Here is a 24,952-nt window from a genome sequence, read left to right as displayed (position 1 = left end):
AAAAGTGATCGCATGAAAACTCCTTGCAACAAGTTAGAACAATTCCAGGAGATATATGGAACGACCGAAAAGAAAAACAAAAACAAAAAAGAAAAATTAAAGGTATGCTTACACAGTAAACGCCCTCTTTTTCCACTAAGTGCATCCCAAATCAGTAAATTTGTATATTTGCACCCTTCCGAAGCATCAATCTCATCTGCAGTTTCAGAGGTAAGAGATTGCTACTCCGTGGTGTAATTTTGTTGCGCAGCATTAACAGCCTACAGTTGTTCCGCTGTAAAAAGCGGCTCCCTTGTAACTTTCTTCAGTTCACAAAATCCTCTTGACCATTAAACTAATTCCTTTATCTTACAAAATTGTTCCTTAACTCTTGTCCATAGCCCATGCCCAGCGGTTTCCAAGGCTGGTTCCTCTACGGGTTCTTTGAAATTAGCTTTTTCACATAGTTCCTCGTATGCATCCACCAGATTCTGAAGCCTTGCAACAAATTCAATAAGTAGAGAAGCAAAAGTTGCCAATGACAATGCACTAGCACTTTGGTAGGTTGTTGATTCTTGTTGACTTGGCATGGCTTCTGCACGAAAGGATTGACTTGAGGCCGGCCATTGCATCTGCTTTTTGAGAAACGAATCCATCTTTGACAGAGAAGCCATGTCACTAATGACAGAGTTGTGGGCACCATAACTGGTTGACATTGGTGGCGGTCGATAATCCTGAGCCATTTCTGATTTGTTCGTGCCTTCCATGTTAGATCTGTCTAACATCCACTTCATTTGGTCAGGGAGGAGCTCTGCACCATCCCAGCTTTCTGAATTCACTAGAAGATAAGATTTCTGGTCTATCTTCTTCTGCAACACCTCAGCTGCCTCATGGACTTCAAAAAGAAAATTTTGTTTTCTTAGCTTAGTCATTTTCTTAATTAAATCTCCAAGCTCACGCAATACTTTAGAACCCTCTGTGCCAACTCGCTTCAGCTCACTCCTAAAAATTTGTCTGCTCTCAGGTGGAGCCTGTGATATTAGTCAAAGTGTAAATTGCCAGTGGTGAAAAAAGTAAGTTGGAATATTTGGCTTATCTCCTGCTGTGCAATAGTTTTCTTATTAAATCTTAAAAAGAATGACGAAATGATCAGAGACAGCCATATATATATGCCTCACAAACAAAAGACAAACACAAACTACTGTGAACGGATTATAGTAGCATAGAGCACCGTCATATAAATACAAGGCACAATGGTAATACAAGGATAATGAAAGAAAGTGGAAGATTATTAGAGAGTAAATATAGCAAGGATGTGGTATGAACCATGCTATCAAGATTTATTAAAAATTAACCAGAATGACATAATTAATTTGCATTTAACAGAAAACTCGACACCATCATTGTTGTAGAACCAATGGCAAAATATCACAGATACCATAGGTTGAATCCCACTGTATTTCACCAGTTGTACAAATTAACACCTAAGTCACAGGTCATAAACCTAGCTAATTGAAGCCTAATGGTAAAAGGCTACTGCAGCGACCACCATCACGTTTCATTAGATGGGGAAGAAGCTACAAAGTGTATAAGAGCTACTCACATGATCAATGGAAGGTCAAGTAAAATTTTCAATAAGGAGAATTGAGAGGAGTTCTCTAGCATCTTTAAATAAGCCACATTTGAAAGCTAGTGTGAACAGGATTGAAAAGATAGATAACCAGCTGCTCCATATATCTATGCATCTTTGGTGACTGTTGACACAAATAAAGGCTCAGACTGATTGCTAGTGGATGATAGACACACTTTATGAAGCTTATAGCAGCGAGTAACTTGGGTCCAAACCAGTATCACTGGATAGAGGGAGGTCTGCAGCTTATCAGGTTGTCAATGGATAAGTGTGACTTGCTATACAGTGTATACTTGGTCAAGATTTTACATCATGTTTTGCGGTATAAATTACTGAAATGTTTCTATCATGTAAGAGCAGTTGCTCTGAAAATTTGTAGATGGTTGGCTCAATTTGTTTCATGCTATTACATGAATAAGAAACCAGCACTTCTGCTTAACAAAGATTCCTAGCGTGCAATGAAAATATTACTATCATAATGAAATTAATCAACGTAGAAAAGCTAGAAGGCCCACATATTGCTGTTTCTCTACAGCTACTTTGGAACCAATAAAGAAAGAAACCAGAACTTCTGCTTAACAAAGATTCCTAGCGTGCAATGAAAATATTACTATCATAATGAAATTAATCAATGTAGGAAAGCTAGAAGGCCCACATATTGCTGTTTCTCTACAGCTACTTTGGAACCAATTAAGAAAGAAGAAAAATTAATTTTCAGTAGTGCATCTTAATTAATTAGTAGCCATGGCTATAAACCTAATCTAGTAGCACTATCGTGGATGAGATTTAATCATGCGACCCTTCCTAGGGAATCTGAAACTTTTCAGCATTTGGAATTGTTGTGCCTAAGTTTTAATCATGTTAATAAAAAAATACACAATTTGGAATGTGAATCCCAAATTGAAATTTTTTTATCATAAACATGCTAAATCTATGCAGTGTTGGCCTTCATTATGTGACCACAACATAAATATGAAAATTTTCACTTCCCTCCCAGTTCAACATAAAAATGTTTCTAATTTCCCTAAGATGGCTTTAAACCTAAACAATTTATAATATATGGTATACATTATACTACTCTAATATACAAATTTGAGAGATACGATCAAGAAGAAAATCAGTCTGGCAGTCACTAAGAAAATAGGCATAGCAAAAGAATCTTTCCTTTCATCTTCAGGAATCATCTGAGACTTGAAAACAACCATATAACTTTTAGAAATCACCTCAAAGTTAATCTAGCTGAGTTTTAGTAGAAACAAGAAGATTGAGGGTTAATTGTGAGGCCTTGGGGGCCTTTTTTGCCAAAAGCTAATAAAAATGATTTCAGGCTACAATATTGTCAGACATTCAGATCCAATGACTTCAATCTAAAATGAGGGATATATTTCCCACACTTAAATTCACCTTGTTTCTACTGTGGTGGATCAAGATCATGTTGTACTGAACCATTGAAAATCTTCTTTGTTTCTATTTTTCTCAGAATATTATGAGAAAAAGGTCACATATCATGTGTTAGAAAACTTTATATCATGTGGAACTATTCAAGGATGGTTTTCATTCAAGTAACCAAATTATATTGCTCAATTTTACATTACTTGAGTTTCCAGATAGATTACTCAGAGGATCAGACTATTCAAATGGGACTTTAATTGAAGTCATCTGGTTAACCATGACTGCCTTCTGGTAGGCAGAAACACCATTTGTGTAATTAAACCAAAAGTTTTGATCATTCCTTGTTCTTTCATGATACTCCATACCTCTCAGCCTCTCTCTCCATTTTATTTCTTTATTTCCCTTTCTATATGTTTTATGCTCCCACTTTGGGTTATTTACAAGTTCAAGTATCTGCAAAACTTTGTCACACTACCCTCTCAAGATAGAAAAAATATTGATATGATGTATATGCAGAAATTACAATAGGCTCCAAGACACTAAGGTAATTGTATCTTTTAATTCTTTAGCTCCTTGCAGAAATTTCTGATACTGCCTCTTGGCTGGTCTTGCACCTTGGTTAATATCAGACATATCAAAAATGAAAAGAGGCCTAGACCAAAGGCTGGTTATTCATTCTCTCTCTCTCTCTTCTGATTCTAAAGAAGTGCAGTAGTTTCCAATCACTCACCTTACAATTATGGCAAATCACATCACCAAATCTCCCCATTGAAGATTGGAAGTGGCCATCATAGTCTTATAGTCATATTTGCGGGAAATCCATTCAAATTCTAGTATTGCCCATGATTAATTCTTGGTAATTGGCAAAGAGGAGAATAGTTCCTGCTTTTTTAAAGTCACACGTCTATTATGTGACCTCAGCCCCACCTAAATCTGGAAGAGAGTGATCCAGCATCATTCAATCACCAATTTGTCCAAACCTTATGGTCCTATAACCACCAACAATTTCTTCCATGCATGCAGCACTATTAGAGACTCTTTATCATGTTTCAGTTCACATAGGCTTCAAGTAGTTTGTCTGATTATTAAAGTACTAAAAGTTCATCCATGCTGTTAGTTCCAAGATTTTCAACAAAAGAATGCGGCCATGATAATTGCTAATTAATTTATGTTTTGTATGTTGTCAAGAAGAAGCTTCATCTGATGCCGACTAAGATATGAGAAGAGAGGAAAAAAACATTTATTCAAACATCTAAAACTGATCTAAATCAGCGATAGCCCTGGTTAATCATTCTAAAATTGAACCACATACCTTGTTTAACAGACACTGTAACATTAAACAAAGGTTTTCAGAATGGTAAGAAGACATCAAAAAATCTCAAGGTTACAAGAAAAAGGGAAAAAACTACCTGAATCTCTGAAAGTACACAACCATGCAAGGCCATAACCATAAAGGCACAATGTCTGAGTGCGCCACTGACTCTAACGTACGAGCTCCAGGGATACTTCCACTGCTTATAAGGACCATGTGGGGGCTCCCAGGTAGCAAAACCTAACTGTAAAATATAGGGAAAACATTCAATAGCTTTCAATTCAATCTTTTTTCAGATTGCAAATACATAAGCAAAGACAGGCATACAAGAGAATCCTCCTGGCTCGTTGATTGAACAGCAGACCTGTACCCACTATACATTGGATCATCATGAGCTTGGTATGTAAGAATTTTGGAAGGAATTCTATCATATTCAACACACTGAAGATATCCATTGACACAACCTGCATAGATAAGGATAAACAATCAGCTGAAAACCAGTTGTGTGCTACCAAGTATTAGAGTAACCACAGTTATGTAACTTTAAACACTATTGCACTTTCTACTGAACTTTTAACATGATATACTTTCATAGCATCATTAACAAGTGTTCAAAACTTTGGGTATTGATGGTGAGATGAAATTTCATTTTTCAAATGTATCATATTATCCACTACATTACTTGATAAATGCAGAGTTCTGTGAACCCTTAACAGTTACATTTTCTGGTCTGATCAAATAAGGATACATCAAGTTTCCAGGATAATTCAGAATTTCAGATACATAACTAAGCTCTAAGCATGTTATTACTACAATAATGAATACCTTCCAAAGACTTTGCCACGCCGATGAAGTTCTTTGTCACTAGGTTGTGTAGATCCTCTCCTGCCCAGATTGGGTAAATACAAATATTTATCCCCATGCCAACAGCAGCACCAAGCACAATTAATAAAAACCGACTCACAGCAGTCTCAACAAACTCCCTTGTCTTGTATCCAGACACTAGAATGAAACAAAACGTGAGCAAGAACACCCGAAATCCATATTCATATGGTGCCATTTTTGGGTATAGCTTTATGTAAGATGCAAGAAAACCTGCATCACAGTATAATGCAAACATATGCAAAGATTAGCACTTTGTACTTACGATACAGTTCATATAAGTAAAGAGAAGAAAACAAGCCATAAATATTATGCAACTCACCAGCAACAAAGATAAAAATGATGACAATCACTTCTTCCCAATCTCCAGCACATGTTGCTATCTCTGCAACCCCTAGAGCAAGACCTCCCGCAAGTAATGTTCCTAACCCCCGATTAAAACCTTTGCTTAGGGTTGCACCTGGAAGGCGAAGTCTGTATATTTATTGTAGTCATTGTGCAATGCACCAAGGAAGAATCCAAGATAACCCAAAGAACACTTTTTTGCGAGAAATCGCGTACAAAGCCACCCGATAATAGTTAAGTATAATGGATAGTTAGTAAGAGACTCAATAGTATTTTATTTAGAAGTCGCAAATACTTTTAGTTAACCTAGCCTTGTTTATTCTAAAGTTGTCGATCCAATTAATATGATAAAATTGCAAAATTATATATTGGTTTGACAGAATGAGATGATGAAATAAATGAGATTGGAAATGAATTTAAAATTTTGGAGAATCCAGTGCCGATGGAACTAGAAGACGATTCACCCGAGCAGAGAAGAAAGTTCCAATTATGGAGGAAACCAGATGAAAAAAGCACGAAGGAAGCGTTTTGATAAGTGATAATGAGCCAGGGATGATCATTCGAAAAGAGATTCTGCATCTCGAACCTAGATTAATTTGCGCAAACAAAATGGGCATAAAGAAGGCAGAACCAATCATCGCGACGCACCTATGCTGAACTCGAAGACGACGACGACGGTGAGGATCGCCCAGACGGAGTGCTTGGAGAGGTCGCGGAATGGCACCCGGAAGAAGATGAGGACCGCGACGATGGTGAGGGCGAGGCCCATCTTGGCGGCGAACACCACCTTGCGGGGATCGGATCGGCCGAACTCCCAGCCCTTGAGGACGAGGCCGCGGAGGCCTTCCCACGCCGCGGCGGCCCCATCGGAGAGGCACCAGAAGCAGCCGCGGCGCCGGGGGTAGGGCTCATCGAAGAGATTAGGGAGGAAGGCGGCGGAGAGGAGCCGCTCCTTGCTCCGCTGTTCGAAGGTGTAATGGAAGGATCCGAGCCTGGGAGGCAGACGATTCGGTTCCATGGTCGATGGTCGAGAGCCCGATCAGGAAACACAACGAGCAAGTTCCATTCAAATGTTAAAAAAGAAAGAAAAATATTCCATTCGTTTCTAATTTGAAATCAACGGCGTTCTTTTCTCTCATAATTTTCAGATGTTTTCAACTATAAAAATCAATCAAAACTTGTTCAATGCGAATCCACTTTTAGTTGGAGTAGATATTGATTCATGTATCCTGGGCGAAGCTAGGCAATATCCCGTCTGACCAACTATAATTTTTCGATATTGATTTTATGTTAAAGATATTGATTGGTTCTCGGGACATTTGATTAGTTATTATAGAACAGATTTATTAAAATTGACAAAGGTCGAATTTCGACAAACTTATAGTGATCAATTCTAAGTTTTTGATTTACTTTCTTTTATAATTTGAAATTGATCATGTAAAACTGCGGAAGTAGTGAATTCTATTTTTTTTTTATTTTGGATATTGATTCACGGATGAAGAGGTTGTGATTTAACTTGACTCACTTTGGCTAGATTTAATCAAAATTTGGATTGTTTTGATTTTAGATTTGTTAACGTGTGTGCGCGTATGTGTTTAGACTCATAATTAAACACCATTAAATGCTCTTATACCTCAATTTATGAAAATTTAATTTATAATATGGAAAATTATTATTTGTTTCACGAAGTGTTTTTTGTAGGTTAACATCAATACATACTTAGATGTGATTTAAAAATTGACTTGAAATAAATCATACATAACTTTCAATATAATTGTGGAATAACTTATGTTAGGTCAAATTTCAAACAAGAAATTTCACCAAACAAAGTTTTTTTTGTTAGGTAAACCAAGTTCGTTTACTCATAATTTGTTAATTTTAAAATATTGACAATTAATATATTTTTTTACCCCATAAAATTTAAACACAAAATATTTAATTTTGTCACCTCCTAATTTATTTAAAAGAAATGTACTGAGAATTATGCATCTATTTTTTTTTAATATTTAAATTACACACTCTATTTTTTATATATTGAAATTTGTTGTTAAAGTTGAAAAAACAATCTATTTGATTGGTAGATACTTGATTCCGGAAGTTGGGCAGTTGGAGTGTGTGTGATTGGTGACGAATATAAAAATCTTTGACAATCCACTTACTTCAATTCCTTCAGTCAAAAGATTGATACTGATTTAAAAATGCTTTAAATTCATGGAATTTTATATTGTCTAGAATTTATTATCAACCATTTCATTGTAAGAAAATTATTTATTTTTTCAGTTAAAATTTTAATTAAAACCGGTCGCAATTTGAAAATGTTTGTGGCGTTCGGTGAATTTATCCTGGTAAATTTGGGGGTTGAATTGTAATTTTGCGAATAGTCAGGCGAAGTAAAGAAATTTGAAGATTATCGCGGAAAGCGTGTCCAGTGCGAGACTCTCACGGCGACGGGAGGAGCAGTTACTACGAAACTCACAGCAAGCTCAGGAATCATCTCGAGAATATTCCGAAAGCACAATCCCAGAATCAAAATCGCATCTTGCGGCATGTGCTCCGGCGACCACTATTTGGATGGATCGGCGAGCGCCAAATTAGCAGAAAATCATCCCCTTGCTTTGATTTTTTTATTTTTTTTGGGGAGAGGGGCGGGGGGAAGATATCACCTTTTTGGTGTGTTCTTTTCCCTTTTCTTTTAAGGTTTGAAGCAGCAATCGGAATCTCATCTTCGAGGACCTGAAAGCTTGCATATTGAGATCATCTTCTTGTTCGGTACTTTTTCTTACTTGAAATCTTCTTATAATCTGTTTGTCTGTTGCCGTTTTCCTGTTTCTTTATAATTTCCTAATGCGAAAGCGATTGCAGTCGATACGATAAAGACGCGGTTAATGGGTGCAGAGAGCCTCTCGAGTTCTACCGGAGTAGTAGAAGGGATTCATGGGGTAAGGATGATGGAAAGATCAGCTTTCGGAGTTGAGGAAGCGCTCGTCCGTGAGGATACTAATTATTCAAGTTGCAAAGGCTCGGGTGTCACTGGCACTAATCAAGTATTGCAAATTCGGTGAGTGAAAGCTGGCGCTCTGATCGTATCCGATCTCCTATCGTCGATTGTTATCCTTTGGGGCCTAAAAAACTGAACCTTTGTGTTTCAGGAGAATATGGGATCAGAGGCCACCTTGTTTGAGGCCAATTCGTTGTACACTTCACGGTATGGGTAAAATTAACCATTGGGAATAAAGCCAGTATCCTTGTGTGAAGAACTTATCAAATGCACAATTTGTGTGTTTCTTTCCTGATTAGGTGATCAGAACATTTCAGAAACTGTTGTGAATGTATTGACTTCTCTGCCTTTTGTTTTTCTTGGATTGCAAGTGCCCAGGTCAGTTCTACAGGAGAATACATCAATAGAAATTTACACTACCTTAGTTTTACTTCCTGTTTTTGCAATACTTGAAAAATATTAATTCACTTTGCAGGAAGAACATAAATAATAAGCTGTATGCTAATTCATTGATTGGGGTAGGCATTGCTTCGAGCTTGTATCATTCTTCAAGAGGGAAATTCAGAAAATATCTAAGATGGGCTGACTATACAATGATAGCTACTAGTACTATTGTAAGTAAGGCACAACTTCAAAAAAGAAATATATATATAGGGCCACATGAAGCTGCTCAACTAGTTTAACATTCTATATTGCGAATTGTTGGTGGATGATCACCTCTAATAATATTGCTTGCTTGCACTTTCAAAGTATTGTTTATGCTGAACCAATTTTTTAGCTTCTCATCCTCCTGTTTCCCTACTTGATTCCTCTGTGTTATATTTCAGCCTAGCTATTTTTCATATAATGCCATGACTCCTAGCAGTTAGGACCCTTTTGGGACAGTTCAACTATATTGTGACAAGCTGTTGAGTTTTTTCTACTGAATACAATGTCAATGCTAACTCCTGTGTTACTTGAAAGCTTCACATTTGACTCTGGCCTGGATTTAATGTTAGGAGTTGATTTGGCCCTACTTATTTTCTTTTAACTGTATTGTATAGAGTGCTCCAATAATAGAGTGATTAGTTCATGAATTCGTCAAACAATTTCCTTGTGATCACCAAATCGATATTAGTGATCATTGTATATCCATGGATATGTCGCTTTGAAATTTGTAATGGTAAAGCAACTAAGGATATCTTGGTGGTTTCTAGTTTTGAGTTTCCTCTATAGACATATGTGATATTCAAAGATATTCTTGCAGTGCAGTATTTCACATGCATGCCCAAATCCCAATGCAACCTTATTCTCATTCTCTCGAAGGTATCTTCCCCTATACAAACTTTTATTTTATTATTAAAAAATCTTAGTGAACTCCGTCCAGGACGAATTAACCTCGTCATGATTGGTCCCAAGCCCGGATAAAGGAGGAGAGTTGTGTTAGGTTGACAATCATCGTTAAATTAAGACAAATATTTAATAATGGATCCATTAAACTATTGTGCAATTATTGTGCTAATGCTAGGTTGTTTCTTAGAAAGAACACATTGCAGGGTCCGACTATAATATCTTGACAAGGAACGCTACATCTCCAGAACTCGATTATAGTGATAAATATGCAAAAGTTCGCATTATAGGGTATGACTGTAATGTCAGGGATTGAAATTTCGAGCCATATTGCGCGATACGAGCGAAATTTTTCGTTCCGCCTATGGATCAGCATTGGCACAGCACCAACACATCGGTTCCGGCCGGGAGACGCATCTGGAGGCATTGCACGACCTCGACGATGCCACCGGAGGCGCGGTGACGGCTCCGCGCGCGACCGAGGGCGAAGCGCAACGTCGCAATTTTTTTTGAGTTTATTAAGGTTTTAATAATTAATTCCTAGCTATAGTTGGGATAATTTAAATAGGTTTTATTAAAATCTATAAAATTATCTTATTATTTTTAAAAAATATTTTATTTTTTATTTTTAAATATTTAAATTAAATTTTTTATTTTAGTTAATATATTTTATATTTTAAAAATATTGAAACTATATCGACACAGTACGATACGGTACCAAAACTGTATCGTTCTGATCCGAGACCGAAACCTTGGCACGGTTCAATATTTTAAACCTTGTGTAACGTATCAACAAGGATTGCTACATCTCCATGAAAACTTGTGTGTAATGTTAAATAGACAAGAGTTCTCATATCATAAGTTGGATAAAAACAGATATTATAAGAAAACTAATAATCTAAGATTTAGAACATAGAACATAGAAACTCTCACGGGTAAAGAAGTAGTAGATACGATGATTAAGAGAAAGATTAGTATTTTGTGTTTACAAAAGATAAAATGGATAGTCGAGAAGGTAAAGATGATAAAGAACTCGGGTTTTAAGTTATGGTACATAGGAAAGAGTAAAATAAGAAATGGAGTGGGTATTATTATAGATAGTTCGTTAAAGGAAAAAGTTGTACAAGTAGTTAGAAAGGGGGATAGAATTATATCTCTCAAGATAGTAGTGGAAAAAAAAACTATCAACGTAATTAACATATATGCACCTTAAGTAGGATTAGATGAAGATATCAAATCAAGATTTTGGGATGACCTAGATAAAGTATTACAAAATATTCTGTCAAATAAAATGATTTTAATAGGAGGCGATCTAAATGATATGTCGGAGTGAAATATGAGGAAGATGAGATGGTGCATGGGGGTTATAAGTTTGGTACAAGAAATGAAGAAGGAAAAAACTATATTGGATTTTGCAATAGCATATGACTTTATACTAGCTAATACGTTTTTTAAGAAAAGGGAAGAACACTTTATCACATTCAAAAGTGGGAATAATAAATCTCAAATTGACTTTCTTATGGTTAGGAAGAGGGATAGAAAGATTTGTAAAGATTGCAAGGTCATCCTTGGAGAAAGCTTAACTACCCAATAGAGGTTAGTAGTGTTAAATATATGTCTCAAATATAATATCAATATAAGAAAAATATACACGACTCTTAGATTAACTGATAGAAGTTAAAGAGTGGGAAGCAAAACATATTTAAGGAGAAGGTAGGAGTACAAGCATTAGGTGAAATATACAGTGACTCTAATATGACATGAGATAAGATAGTATCAAAGTTGAAAATAGTAGTCAAGAGTGTACTCGGTCAAGAGTGTACTCTAATATGACCCGGACCCGATGGAGAATCTGTTCCCCGAACCCATTTTGACCGGGGAATCCCCGAATCCGAGAAAGCGGGGATGGGGATGGGGAATCCCCGAATCTCGGAAAACGGGGATGGGTCGGGGATGGTATTCCAAATATTCCTCGTCCCCATCCCCGAACCCGACCCATCTTATAGTTAACTCTTTTTATTTTTTTTTCTTTTGTAGGATAAGTGGTGTCAAAATTTTGAAAAATTGAAGAATGGAAGAACTTCAAACTTATTGTATCGATTATGCATTAGTTGGATGTTGTTTTAGAGATAATGTTTTATTTTAGAGTTTAATATTTGGTTTTATAATGTTATTTTGTAAGGATTTTATAATATATATATATATATATATATATATATATATTTAAATTAATATTTAAAAAAAAATAAGACGGGGATGGGAATGGGTATGGGTATGGGGATACCCATAAAAATATCCGCGGGAAAAACCAACCCCGAAACCTGCGGGGATCCCCGAAACCCGCTGGATACCCGAAACCCGACGGGGATGGGGATGGTATTTAAATTATGATACCCGACGGGGATGGGGACGGGGATGGTATATGGGTTTGGGTTTCGGGGACGGGGATGGAGAAGGTTTCCCCGCGAACCCCCGAACCCATTGCCATCCCTAGACATGCACCACTAAGAAATCTTAGTGGTGGAATGAGAAAGTACAAGAGAAAGTGAAGGAAACACAAATAACATATAAGAAATTATATATTTGTAAAAACGAGATTTTTTTTAAAAAATATACAATAACCAAGAAGAGGCTAAGAAATTAGTGAATGAAACTAAGAATGAAACTTTTGAACAATTATATCGAAAATTGAATACAAAATAAAAGGAAAGAGTATGGAATAGCTAAAGTGTGAGAGAGGAAGACAAAAGATCTTATCAAAATAAGATGTATTAACGATAAATGTAATAGGATACTAGTAAATGATGAAGAAATAAAAGAGCGGTGGAAGAAGTATTTTCATCACCTTTTTAATGAAAGTTTAGGTTACCAACTTAACTTAGGTAATTTAAATAAGTCAAATAAGTATAGAAATTTAAATTTTTATTATAGAATTCAAACATCAAGTAGAACAAGCTTTAAATGCGATGCTAAATGGAAAAGTCATTGGATCAGATGATATTCTGATAGAGGTATGAAAGTGCCTAGAGAAACAAGCTATTAAATAACTTACAAAATTATTTAGCATAATATTGAAAATGAAAAAAAAAACTGATCAATGCAAAGTAAGTACTCTATTTTCCTTATATAAGAATAAGGGAGACGTACAAAATTGTGCAAACTATAGGGGTATTAAACTAATGAGTCATACTATGAAATTTTAGAAAAGAGTAATAGAAAAAAAAATTAAGGAAGGAGACTATGGTAATCGAAAATCAATTTGGGTTCATGCTTAGAAGGTCGATAATAGAAGCTATACATCTTCTTAGACAATTAATTGAAAAATATCAGGAGTAAAAGCAAGATCTACATATGGTATCATTGACTTAGAAAAAGTTTATGATAGAATCCCAAGAGAAATTATATAGAGAATTCTAAAAAAGAGAGGTGTTAGCATAGCATATATTAAACTAATTAAGGATATGTATGAGAATGTAACAATCAGAGTGAAGAATTCAGACGGATTAATTGAAATATTTTCAATGAAGATATGGTTACATCAATGATCAACTCTAAGTCCCTATCTTTTTACATTAGTTATGCACGAACTCACTAGATATGTCAAGACACAGTATTGTGGTGCATATTGTTTGTAGATGATATTATTTTGATAAATGAAACACGTAAAGAGGTAAATACTAAACTAAAATATTGGCGGGAAATACTAAAAGTGAAAGGTTTTAAACTTAGTAAAATAAAGACAGAATATATGAAATTTAAGTTTAGTAATATTAGACGTAATGAGATAATTGTTAAGATAAGAGATGACGAGTTGTCTGGAATTGAGAGTTTTAAATGTTTAGGATCATTTTTGTAAGACGATGGAGGGATTGAGAAAGATGTCTTATATAGAATATAAGCAAAATGGTTAAAATGGAGGAGAGCGTTGAGTGTTTTATGTGTTCGTAAAGTACCTCTAAAACTTAAAAGGGAAGTTCTATAAAATGACGATTAGACTAACTATATTATATGATGCTGAATGTTGGGTTATGACTCGAGTACATGAGTAAAAGATGAGAGTTGTAGAGATGAAGATGTTAAGGTGGATGTGTGAATATATGAGGATGGACAAATAAGAAATGAGTGTATTAGAGAGAGTCGGAATTACATCCATTAAGGAAAAACTCCAAGAAACACATTTAAGATGGTACAAAAATGTACTTAGACAATCAATAAATACTCCAGTTAGACAATGTGAAATTATAATAAATATATATATCAAACGAAGAAGAGGAAGATCAAAAAAGACTTGATTAATAACAATAAAACAAGATAAAATTTATTAAGTATAGATGATGATATAGTAGGGGATAGAGCCCAATGACGTAAAAAAATTCATATAGCCACCCCACCTAGTGGGATAAAGTTTGGTTATTACTGTTGTTTGTTGTTATTAAAAAACCTTAGTGAATTGGTAATTGAGAAGAGGAGGCCAAGGGTGGTAGATAAAGAATAAGTTGGACATTCTTGTAAATTTTCTTTTATCACAACTCTAACCTAATGCTCTATTTACCTTGAAGAGCGGATGCAAGAGGGAAAGCAATTGATAATAGAGAAAAATCCTTGGTGGAATGGAAAAGATCAACAATTAATCAATTGTATTGGGGGGTGGTAAAGAATAGGTCTCTAACCTAATGCTCTGTTTATCCTGAAGAGAGGATGAAAGAGGGAAAGGAATCAATAATAGAGAAAAATCCTCAATGGAATGGAAAAGATTAGCAATTGATCAACTGTATTGGGAAGGAAAGCATAAGGAAAGAAAGGGAAAGAAAATGAGGGGAAAAATCACTAAGAAAGAGAAGGGAAAGGACCCACGGCCTAACTGTTGTTGCTTGCCGTCGTGGCCTAGCTACTACGGAATGCTATTGCAACCATGGCTTGCTAGTGTGAGGCTACGACCTAGCCGTCGCTAGCTCGCGAACTCTCCATGTGGTTGCCATGAGCGTGAAGGTCTCGTATCCACATGGAGGCTAGGCCTGACCGTAGGCTCTTCGCAAGGTGGTTGTGACCTTGCGAAGGTTAGGCGTGGTAGGCGCCAGTCATGGTCTTGCCTAGCACAATTGTGCAGGATTGTGGACGGACTAAGAAGAGTTGGAATTGCTAGAGTTTTAAAAGGAAGGAAAGTTGGTTCCACTGATTTAGAGTGGATGAAAAATAAGAAAAAAATGATCCACTGATGGATTTGGATCCATCCTTTCTTCAATTTTACACTAAGTAAATGAGGGAAAGTGTCTTGACTTTTGTGCAATCCATCATTTCTTGCATCCATCCTTAGGAGTAACGAGGGAATAAGAGTTGGAGACACTTCTTCCAAAGATTTCATTTTATTGATATTATATGTTGAGATTGTTAAAATGAGAAAACTCTTGCAAAGGCCTTAAGTTATGAAAGTATTTGAATGCCTTTGAGTTTTGACCGTAAGAGTGGTTATTAAAAAAATAAACTATTTAGATTTTAGGCTAGTTTTGTACTCAACTTTCCTTTGGACAATATATTGCCTTGAAATGCTTTTTTTATGGGACAATATATCTTATTATGTTGCTTTATAATTTTGTTAGAGGTATTAGATTTATAGAGATTGGTCTAGTGGGTATAGTCCGATATAAGTAATTCTAAATTTATAGTTTATCATGAGTTATACGTAAAGAAATAGAGAAAAGAATAAGGAATAATTGTTTTGGAATTATTAATGCAGCCAAAGAGACTTATTTATACATGTTGTCAAGATGATAAATATGGTAAAGACATTAAATATGGTATACAATTATAAGAATTGTAATAATTGTAATCATAGCAATGAATATGATAAATCTAATTAATTTGGAAATAATCTTTTGCTATCGATTCATGATGATCATGATTATGATACCCGATATGGTAAATCAGAATTTATTGAGATTAATTCGAGATTATTATCCTTTATTGCTACTCTTGCCGTCATTACTCTTGACAAACTCAACGAGAGTGCTTATACGTTGAGTTTGATTGTCAACTTGTTAAAGCGTCGTCTGGATAATAACTTAGTGAATATGTTAGTAATTTGATCTTTTATAGAAATGTAAGAAACTAAGAGTTGTTGAGTTGCCACACATTTTGAGACAAAATGAAAATCAATCTTCACATATTTGGTATGAGTACGAAAAATTAGATTTGCAGCAAGATATATCGTCCCAATATTGTCACACTGAAATATGGGTGTAGCAGTTGTGAAAAGATATAATTCTGATAGAAGAGATTGTAGCCAAATAATTTTGGACGTCACATTAGCTATAACTTTGTATTCAGCTTTAGTACTTGAGTGAGAGATTGTAAGTTGCTTCATTAAAAGCCACAGAAACAAGATTTCGTCTAAGAAAAATGGCATACCTACTTGTAGAATGTTTGTCTTTAGGAGATTGACCCAATTTGTATCACTATAGGCATTCAACTCTCGTGAAGACTAACGATATAAAAGAAGACCATGTAGAATAATACCTTTAAGAAAGTGAAGAATTCTCTTTATACCTTCCCAATGGTGTTCAGTGGGAGTATGCATAAATTGACAAGCATGATTGATGGCAAAAGCTGGTGACATATTGTAAGACACTAATAATACTTCGGTAGTTCTAGGAGTCAACCATTGCAGGAGAGGATAAAGGTACAGTGGAACCACCTTTAACGATCGGTGTGGTGATGGGACATGCACCATTCATTTTTTCTTTTTGAAGAAGCACAGTAATATATTTGCTCTGAGAGAAGAAACAACTTTCAGAATGTGAAAGGAACTCTATGCCAAGAAAAAACAAGCATTGTCGAGGAATACAAGGAACTAAGCTCCATGTTTTATTGCTGAGAAGAGCATCAAATTTTATAGTCATCACAGAGCACCAATTTGAGTCTTTGATTGCTTGTGTAAAGCTAGTTGGTTAAATAGAATTTGAAGAAACAATTATAGCATGTGGAAGAGGATATCGGGTGGAAACTAGTGGACACTGTGCATAAATCTCGCTTAGACGAAGCATGCGACGAGGAGTATCATCATCAAAACTCTTCAGAGATGAGTGATCAAACTGATGGGCCTACGAAGTTACATTATTTGAAGAACCAGGACTCGAGAGTGGGTCATCATTAGTTGTTGAGTCTGTAAAAATTAATGGGAATGAAGCAAGACCTAAAATTATATCCCCATTGTACCTTCAGTATGAACTATTGGATCAACCTGTGGGGATTCTGGTATGCTATTTGGTGATATCAAAATGCTGCCTTGATTCTTTGAAGGAGTGTCTGAAGTAACAACTACAAATGGAAAGAGAGACTCATTAAAAGTAACATGTCAAGAAAAATATATCCGCCCAGTCGATATATGCAGGAAAAGGTACCCATGATGTAAATTACTATAACCAAGAAACACTATTATTGAGTGAGGGTTTAACTTGTGTTTAGAGTAAGAGCGTAATTAAGGATAACATGCACAATCAAAATACATAAGAATGAGTAATTTTTCCAAGGGACTTTTGTTTTGAAGTAGCAGAGTGGGTAAACGATTGATAAGGTAGACTGAGGTTTGGACGACGTCATCCCAAAATTTAAGTGAGATTGAAGTATGATTAAGAAGAGCTTAGGCATTTTCAATTATATGTTGATGCTTTCTTTCTGTGGATTCATTTTGTTCAGAGGTGTGAGGGCAAAAGACTCGATGAAGGATTCTAGAGAAGGTGAGATGACGATGAAACGCTTGATACTCTCCTCCCTAATCAGAATGAAAAAGATTATTTTATGATCAAAGTAGTGCTTAATATGTTTCTGAAAGCGATAAAAAATATCTAAGGGATCAAATTTTCATTTCATATGAAAAATTCATGTGTACTTGCTAAAGTTATCAATAAAAAGAATATAATAAAGAAAACCTTGAATAGATAAAATAAGAGTAGGGCTTCTATATCAGAATGAATTATTTCTAATGAAAAACTAGAGGTACGGGTGAAAGATACAAAAGGTAGTTTATGGGATTTTACTTTCATGCATCTTCACATAAATGAGATGAGGAGGCTAAAGAAATTGGTAAACCATAACGATTAATGATATCCTAAACAAGACGTAAAGATAGATGACCAAGATGTGCATGCCAAGAGAATTTCTCTTTCTAACAAAGGCATTGGTAGATGTGAGTTGAACATGATAAAGGTCATCTTTAATGTCTCCTCGAAGTATAATAGTTCTTTTCGCAAGATCCTTCATAAGATAATGATGAGGATGAAATTCAAAAAAATATATTATTATCAAGAACAAATTGACGCACAGAAAATAAATTTTTAGTGATAGAAGGAACATGAAGAGTATTACGCATGTGAAAGGTTCGACCACAAGAATGAAAGGATGTGTGTCCAAAGTGAGCAATTTGCAAAGAGTCATTGCCTATTTATACCATGTCGGGTCCATGATAGGGCGAAGCTTCTACAAAAATATCATAATCTAGTGTAACATGATGAGCCGTTCCAGAATCCAGATGCCATCCTGGATTTACAAGAATTGAAGAAATTGTATTAGGAGTAATAGAGAGTGAGAATGCCTTAAATTGAGATGAATGAGTTGTTGATTGCCAAGAGAAAGGTGGAGATCCACTTGATGATGTAGGTCCTCTTGGAAAATTTGAATAAATATTTTATAACAATTTTAGGCAAATAGCTTCCTCGATCTCAGGCCTCAGCCTCTGTTTCCTCCACTTTGATTTTGATGATCATGTTGTCGATGAGATTGATTTCTTTGATCATGTTGTGGACGAGATCGATTTTTCTAATATGTTATAGAGCTTTGCTAGTCACATGCGCCGATAAAGAAAGAGAATCTAACACCCTTTAAGACTAGATTTGTAGAAATCTTTCATGAGATAATAACATATCATGAAGTGTTTCGAGTGATACATATCCATGCGAGTTGTGACACTAGGAATGAAACTATCATATTGAGGGTCTAAATATGCAAGAATATGTATTAGTAAATCTAGTTCAAACACCGAATGTCCAATTGCATCTAAATTGTTTAAGATGATCTTAACTGATTGCATATAGTCATTGATAGAGACGTCCTCTCGTTACATAGATTGTAGTTGTAGACGAAGCTGGAGAACTTATGCTCGAAAGTGGAATGCAAAAGTTTGATCAAGAGCTTCCCAAACTTGACCAATCGATATATGTAGGCAAAGGTATTTATGATGCAAATTACTATAACCAAGAAAAAAATTGTTGAGAGTGAGGGTTTAACTTATGTTTAGAGTAAGAACTTAACTAAGGATAACATGCATAATCAAAGATACATAAGAATGAATAATCTAGAGGTTGATTATAGAGTTTTTCCAAGGAACTTTTGTTTTGAAGTAGCAGAGTAGGTAAACGATTGATAAGGTAGACTGAGGTTTGGATGACATCATCCTAAAATTTAAGTGAGACTGAAGCATGATTAAGAAGAGCTAAGACAATTCAATTATATGGTGATGCTTCCTTTCTGCAGATCCACTTTGTTCAGGGGTGTGGTGGCAAGAAACTCAATGAAGGATTCCAGAAAAGGTGAGATGGCGATGAAGCGTTTGATACTCTCCTCTCTAATCAGAATGAAAAAGATTATTTTACAATCAAAGTAGTGCTCAACATGTTTCTGAAAGTGATAATAATATCTAAGGGATCAAATTTTCATTTCATAGGAAAAATCCAAGTGAACTTGCTAAAATTATCAATTAAAAGAATATAATAAAGAAAACCTTGATTAGTAAAATAGGAGGAGAACCCCATATATCAGAATGAATTATTTCTAAAAGAAAACTAGAGATACAAGTGGAAGATACAAAAGGTAGTTTATAGGATTTTTCATACATGCTTCATATAAATGAGATGAGGAGGCTAAAGAAGTTGGTAAACCATAACGATTAATGATATCTTAAAGATGGATGACCAAGATGTGCATGTCAAGAGAATTTGTCAGTGCCTTCTCCAATGAAGGCATTGGTAGAGGTGGGTTGAAGATGATAAAAGTCGTCTTTAACGTCTCCTCGATGAAATTCAAAAATACATTATTATCAAGAGTAAATTGACGCACAGAAAGTAAATTCTTAGTGATAGAAGGAACATGAAGAGTGTTGCGCATGCGAAAGGTTCAACCACAAGAATAAAAGGATGTGTGTCCAAAGTGAGCAATTTGTCAACCACAGGAATAAAAGGATGTGTGTCCAAAGTGATCAATTTGTAAACCTGAGTCATTGCCTATTTGTATCATGTCGGGTCCATGATAGGGCAAAGCTTTTGCGAGAATATCATAATCTGATGTAACATGATGAGCCGCTCCAGAAATGTCATCTTGGGTTTACAAGAATTGAAGAAACTCTATTAGGAGCAATGGAAAGTGAGAATGCTTCAAATTGAGATGCATGAATTGTTGATTGCCAAGAGAAAGGTGGGGGTTGATGTAATAATGCAAGTCCTCTTGGGAAATTTGAATCAAATCTTTTATAACTTCAGCAAAAGATGGAATTCGCCACCCCAGCGGCCCCACATAGTCGGCCCCACGACTATCTGTGAGGAAGTAAATCGAGAAGCTACAGTTAACCATGACGGAAGAGGGCATTGTCTCGGCTTCGTCGAGATTCGATCCTTGCCCACTTCAACAAGTCTATTCCGTTGTAACCAACTTAACTATGCCCCGGGGGCAAATCTTTTATAACAATTTTAGGCAAAGTGACCATAGTTGAGACAGATTTAATGGCATTCTCGACCTCGGCCTCTATTTCCTCCACTTTGATTTCGATGATCATGTTATGGACAAGATTGATTTTTCTAATAATGTTGTGGAGCTTTGCTAGTCACATGCACCGATAAAGAGAGAGAATTCTCTGACATCCTTTAAGACTAGATTTGTAGAAAGATAATAATATATCATGAAGTGTTTTGAGTGACATGATTTATGCGAGTTGTGAATTAGGAATGAAACTGTGATATTAAGGGCCTAAATATGCAAGAACATATATTAGTAAATCTAATTCAGACACCGGATGTCCAATTGCAGCTAAATTGTTGGATATGGTCTTAATTGATTGTATATAGTCATTGATAGAGATGTCCCCTTGTTGCACATGTTGTAGTTATAGACGAAGCTGGAGAACCTATGTTCGAAAGTGGAATGCAAAAGTTTGATCAAGAGCTTCCCAAACTTGACGAGAAGTGTTGAGCCCCAATCATAGGAAGTATAGGCTTAGCGTTGATGGATAAATACATACCCTTGCAACTTGCTTATTATTAAATGCACTATAATACTTTTTATCCTATTTCCAAAGTTTACATGATATCAAAACCCCATTTCTAGAACGAAGATTTTTCAAAGTGGTATTTCCCTCAAGAGGAGGTTGTAGGCCCCCCTTATAGTTCGACCCTTTCTTTCCTCTTCTCTCTGTCATTTATGTACTCGTTTTCAACTCATGAACATGTTTGTGACTTCATCCCACTGTTGTGTTCTCTTTTTGTACTAATTGCCTTGTCTAGACCATTGCACATCACAAAGAGAAGACGAGTACATCGCATGACAACTTTGCTTCATTTTCCTTGCTTTGTGTATCCTTAGCGTGACCACACAACATTGCCCGCTAGCATCTAGATTTAAAGGGATATCAGAATTCAAAGGATCTAATGTTTTCCTCAATATTCTCGTGAGCATTTTCTACACAAGCAATAATACAACCTTCCTTCGTCATGCACTCTAACACCGACCATGACATGACCCTCTTGTTTGATGCTCAGTTCGCTCTATTATTTCATTACAAGTGGATATCAGAACCACAACTGATGGTTGTATATATCATGTGGAGTAACTGCGAGTACCCCAAGAATCAATGCATGCAATGATTATCCCTCATGCAGATGTGAGCACTGCCACCACTTGCCTCTATTTACGATTCTACAGCCTTGTGACAATCAAACATCACACACATGCAAGCACCATCACCACTAATCTCAGCTTGTGATTTGATAGCTTAGTGACAATCCCATCTCGTGTGGAGCCTCTACTTGCACACTCCATCCACAATTTCTAAAGCTTTATTGATTAAAGTTCCAAAGGATCATTGGTTATGCTTCATTAAGTTCTGTTTCCCTTGTGTGCATGTAGGATGTTTCTCATTTCACTATATTATGCTGAGTTGGGCATAGATAGTATCTATGATCCAACTTGAGCAATAGTGTTAAAGATATTGCTTAGTTGGGCATAGATAGTATCTATGATCCAACTTGAGCAAGAGTGTTAAAGATGTTAGATTAATAGCGATATTGGTCAAGTGGATTGAGTCCTATTCTACATTTAGTAGTTCTAGGTTTCAGATTTTATCTTTAGTATATATATACCCATGTAACCAATATTAATGAGCAAATGTAATTCAATATTTTTCCTATCCCCTAATTCTACAAATTTATTTCAGTCAAATTATTTTAGAAAGTAATATAACTTGGTTTAGTTGTTTTCTTACTACAATGAATGCTTGTGCATGTTATGATATAGCATACCGCTTGTAGACTATCAGAACACATTAGCTGCATATGCTCAATCATTGTGGCACTAAATACAAACACATTGGCTTAATTAATTGGTCTCTGTTCATGGATCAGCTGATTATGGTTTCAGTCAGGACTTTTGTATGATTTCTGATGATTTCTCCCTCTGTGTACATAAAGTTCACTTTTGCTTTTGCTTGTGAGCCACTGAATGCAATTAGTAATAGAAAAGGCTTATATATTCACTTTTGAAGCTTAAAGATTATTTGCCCAATTTGCACATGTTCCTTGTTAATTAATGCGTGTTGACACATCACTTTTTTCCCCCTATTTTTTCCTAGTGTTGATTTCATCTTCTTTTTGTGATATTAATTGTCTTTTATATGTACAACATTTTTTATAACAATTGTTAACTTTTCTACACAAGAAAAAAATTTACGATATTCTCCCTTATCTTGGTGACGTATAAAGTGTAGACAATTATTTCTTGTAGTGTTTATCACGTGCACTCAAAAATGAGAATCCAAAACTGCTAATGGCGGCATCAACATTGCTTTTGCCATTTCAACCCTTGATGGTTTCGGCTGTTCACACAGGATTGATGGAGGCAAGTAACTTCTACAAAATTTTTATTATAATATCTATAATAGTTAGTAGAAATATTTTCAAAGATATTGCACTTTGTTTCCTTTACTCTTGAATTCAGTTATATCTTCTAGCAAGGATTATGGTTTCTTCCTCATGTAAGCTTCTGCCCTTGACTGAACCAGTTTGGATAAAGAGATTCTAACTATTCTTTGCACTAGTGTTAAATTTCCCTCTCTTAATGAAAGCATTACGACACTTTACAATTGATCAGGATATTTGTGCATTCTCCTGTGTGTATCTTTGATCCATGTTACAGCTGAAACTAATTTAGATTGGTTATACTGTGGATGGTGATTATATGCTCTTATATTATTCCATAAGTGCATGTTTATTGTGGTATAGCTCCAATTTTTTTCCATTTTGAAGGGGAGCTATTAATTATTTCTCTGCTCGACTCATTGAATCTCGTTGCTTTTTGTTAGGTAGCATTTGCCAAACAAGCATTATCAAGACCAGATCTAAAGATGGCACACAACCTACATAAAATGTCTTCTCTATTAGGAGGGGCATTTTTTGTTGCTGATGATTGCTTCCCTGAAATTCCCTATCTTCATGCAGCTTGGCATCTTGCCGCAGCAGTCGGCGTCGGTACATGTAACAAGCTTCTCGAGTGATTTTCGCTTGTTCTTGCATTCTCAACCCATTTTTTTTATTTCTCTTGATGATCTAAACATTCATACAAGAGCTGTTTTAGCACTGAGCATTGCTACTATTCTCTATTCTGTACCTTCTTTTTCACCTCCAAAGCTAAATCATCCAATGACCAATGAACACTTGCTTTAAATATTCCATGGCATCGAAAAGAAAGTTTAGGCTTTACTCCGGATAAGCATCCGATACAGCAGAGGACAGCAAAAGCGAAGATGCCTTTTTTTTTCTTAATACATAAAAATAATAATAGAAAAAGGTCATATTAATTCCTTATCAATTAATCAAATTACATATCATAAAGTTCCAGGAGGTGCGTAAGAAGATCGTTACTCTTTTTCTAAAATGATTTTGTTCTTTTCATGTGCTAATTCTCCACTACAAAACCATTAGTGCTAGTTTAAGCAATTAACTATATCTAAAATATATGGTTGCAAGGGACCATATATGACCGATTTTCTTGCACACTGATTAATTTCTTTAAAAATTTGGCAATTCAACATTCAGTGGTGATTAATCAACAAGAGAGCAAAGGGAAGGAGTGGATACGGAGCGCGTGGGATTGGTGGTGCAACTCCCTCTCGATGAACCACCGGAGTCTGAGGAAATCGTCGACCGAGCACGGCAGCTTGAGCGGCCCGGAGGAACGGAAACCGTAGACCTCGCCGGCCGACTCGAGGAGCCTCGAGAAGAGAGGGTGGTAGAGGTAGGAGATGGGGATGGTGAAGCTCTGATAGCCATCGCCATATCCGTCAACGTTTCCCACCTTCACCGTGAGCCATCCTTTCTTCACCTTCATCCTCTTCTCCACGACCTCGTGCATGGAGCGCCGGAGGAGTTCAACTTGGTCGGCCTTGGTGTGAGTCGGTGAGACGAGAGGGGGGAGCTGGCCACTTTATATAGAGAAGAGGAGCTAGCACTAGAAAGCAAGGTCAACATCAACTTGTTGGCATGCATGCTCCATGCACGTTCGGTACGTGGCTTATGCTTGCTTGATTCTATTGTGTTCTATGGGTGCGTCAACGACTGAACAAGTTCTATTTATAGAGCTAGTGGAATAGAGAATTAATTGGGTTGGATATTCGCCTTCAACTCGATCACAAAATTATATATTTTCAATGCCATAATAATATATTCCTAATATATAGATTAGCAAAAGCTCTAGTAAATATATATAGGGTTATCAATAAAGTTATATAATGCAAATCTGTGTTTTATTAGTTAGATTCTGATTCTGAAAAAAA

The 24,952-nt window shown here is 35.8% G+C and overlaps 2 protein-coding genes across 2 annotated transcripts; one reads left to right on the top strand and one right to left on the bottom strand.

The window, feature by feature from the left end:
• Positions 1-37: 37 nt before the first annotated feature.
• Positions 38-6,558, bottom strand: LOC141815382 (aluminum-activated malate transporter 4-like). Its single transcript, XM_074703332.1, has 6 exons — positions 6,189-6,558; positions 5,518-5,655; positions 5,139-5,408; positions 4,641-4,777; positions 4,411-4,557; positions 38-1,010 (listed from the first exon to the last, which is right to left on the bottom strand). Exons 1-6 carry the CDS (start codon positions 6,556-6,558, stop codon positions 330-332), a joined length of 1,743 nt encoding a protein of 580 aa, XP_074559433.1. The 3' UTR covers positions 38-329.
• A 1,460-nt stretch (positions 6,559-8,018) lies between these two features.
• LOC141814981 (uncharacterized) lies at positions 8,019-23,826 on the top strand. The gene is made up of 7 exons (XM_074702943.1): positions 8,019-8,309; positions 8,403-8,598; positions 8,690-8,745; positions 8,838-8,916; positions 9,014-9,152; positions 22,906-23,019; positions 23,483-23,826. Exons 2-7 carry the CDS (start codon positions 8,426-8,428, stop codon positions 23,672-23,674), a joined length of 753 nt encoding a protein of 250 aa, XP_074559044.1. The 5' UTR covers positions 8,019-8,309; positions 8,403-8,425; the 3' UTR covers positions 23,675-23,826.
• Positions 23,827-24,952: the final 1,126 nt, after the last annotated feature.

The sequence above is a fragment of the Curcuma longa genome, chromosome 21 (assembly GCF_044706935.1).
Source record: "Curcuma longa cultivar G26 ecotype Majalengka, Jawa Barat chromosome 21, ITB_CL_G26_1.1, whole genome shotgun sequence".
Lineage (NCBI taxonomy): Eukaryota > Viridiplantae > Streptophyta > Magnoliopsida > Zingiberales > Zingiberaceae > Curcuma > Curcuma longa.
Note: the sequence above shows the minus strand (reverse complement) of the source record. Positions and strands in the feature narration are given on the sequence as shown.

Coding starts and splice junctions, on each gene's coding strand:
- LOC141815382 (XM_074703332.1), bottom strand. CDS start 6,558: ATGGAACCGAATCGTCTGCCTCCCAGGCTCGGATCCTTCCATTACACC. Junction 5,656..6,188: donor CGTCTTCGAGTTCAGCATAG/GTGCGTCGCGAT, acceptor TTCGCCTTCCAG/GTGCAACCCTAAGCAAAGGT. Junction 5,409..5,517: donor CATTTTTATCTTTGTTGCTG/GTGAGTTGCATA, acceptor ACTGTGATGCAG/GTTTTCTTGCATCTTACATA.
- LOC141814981 (XM_074702943.1), top strand. CDS start 8,426: ATGGGTGCAGAGAGCCTCTCGAGTTCTACCGGAGTAGTAGAAGGGATT. Junction 8,599..8,689: donor AATCAAGTATTGCAAATTCG/GTGAGTGAAAGC, acceptor TTTGTGTTTCAG/GAGAATATGGGATCAGAGGC. Junction 23,020..23,482: donor TTCACACAGGATTGATGGAG/GCAAGTAACTTC, acceptor GCTTTTTGTTAG/GTAGCATTTGCCAAACAAGC.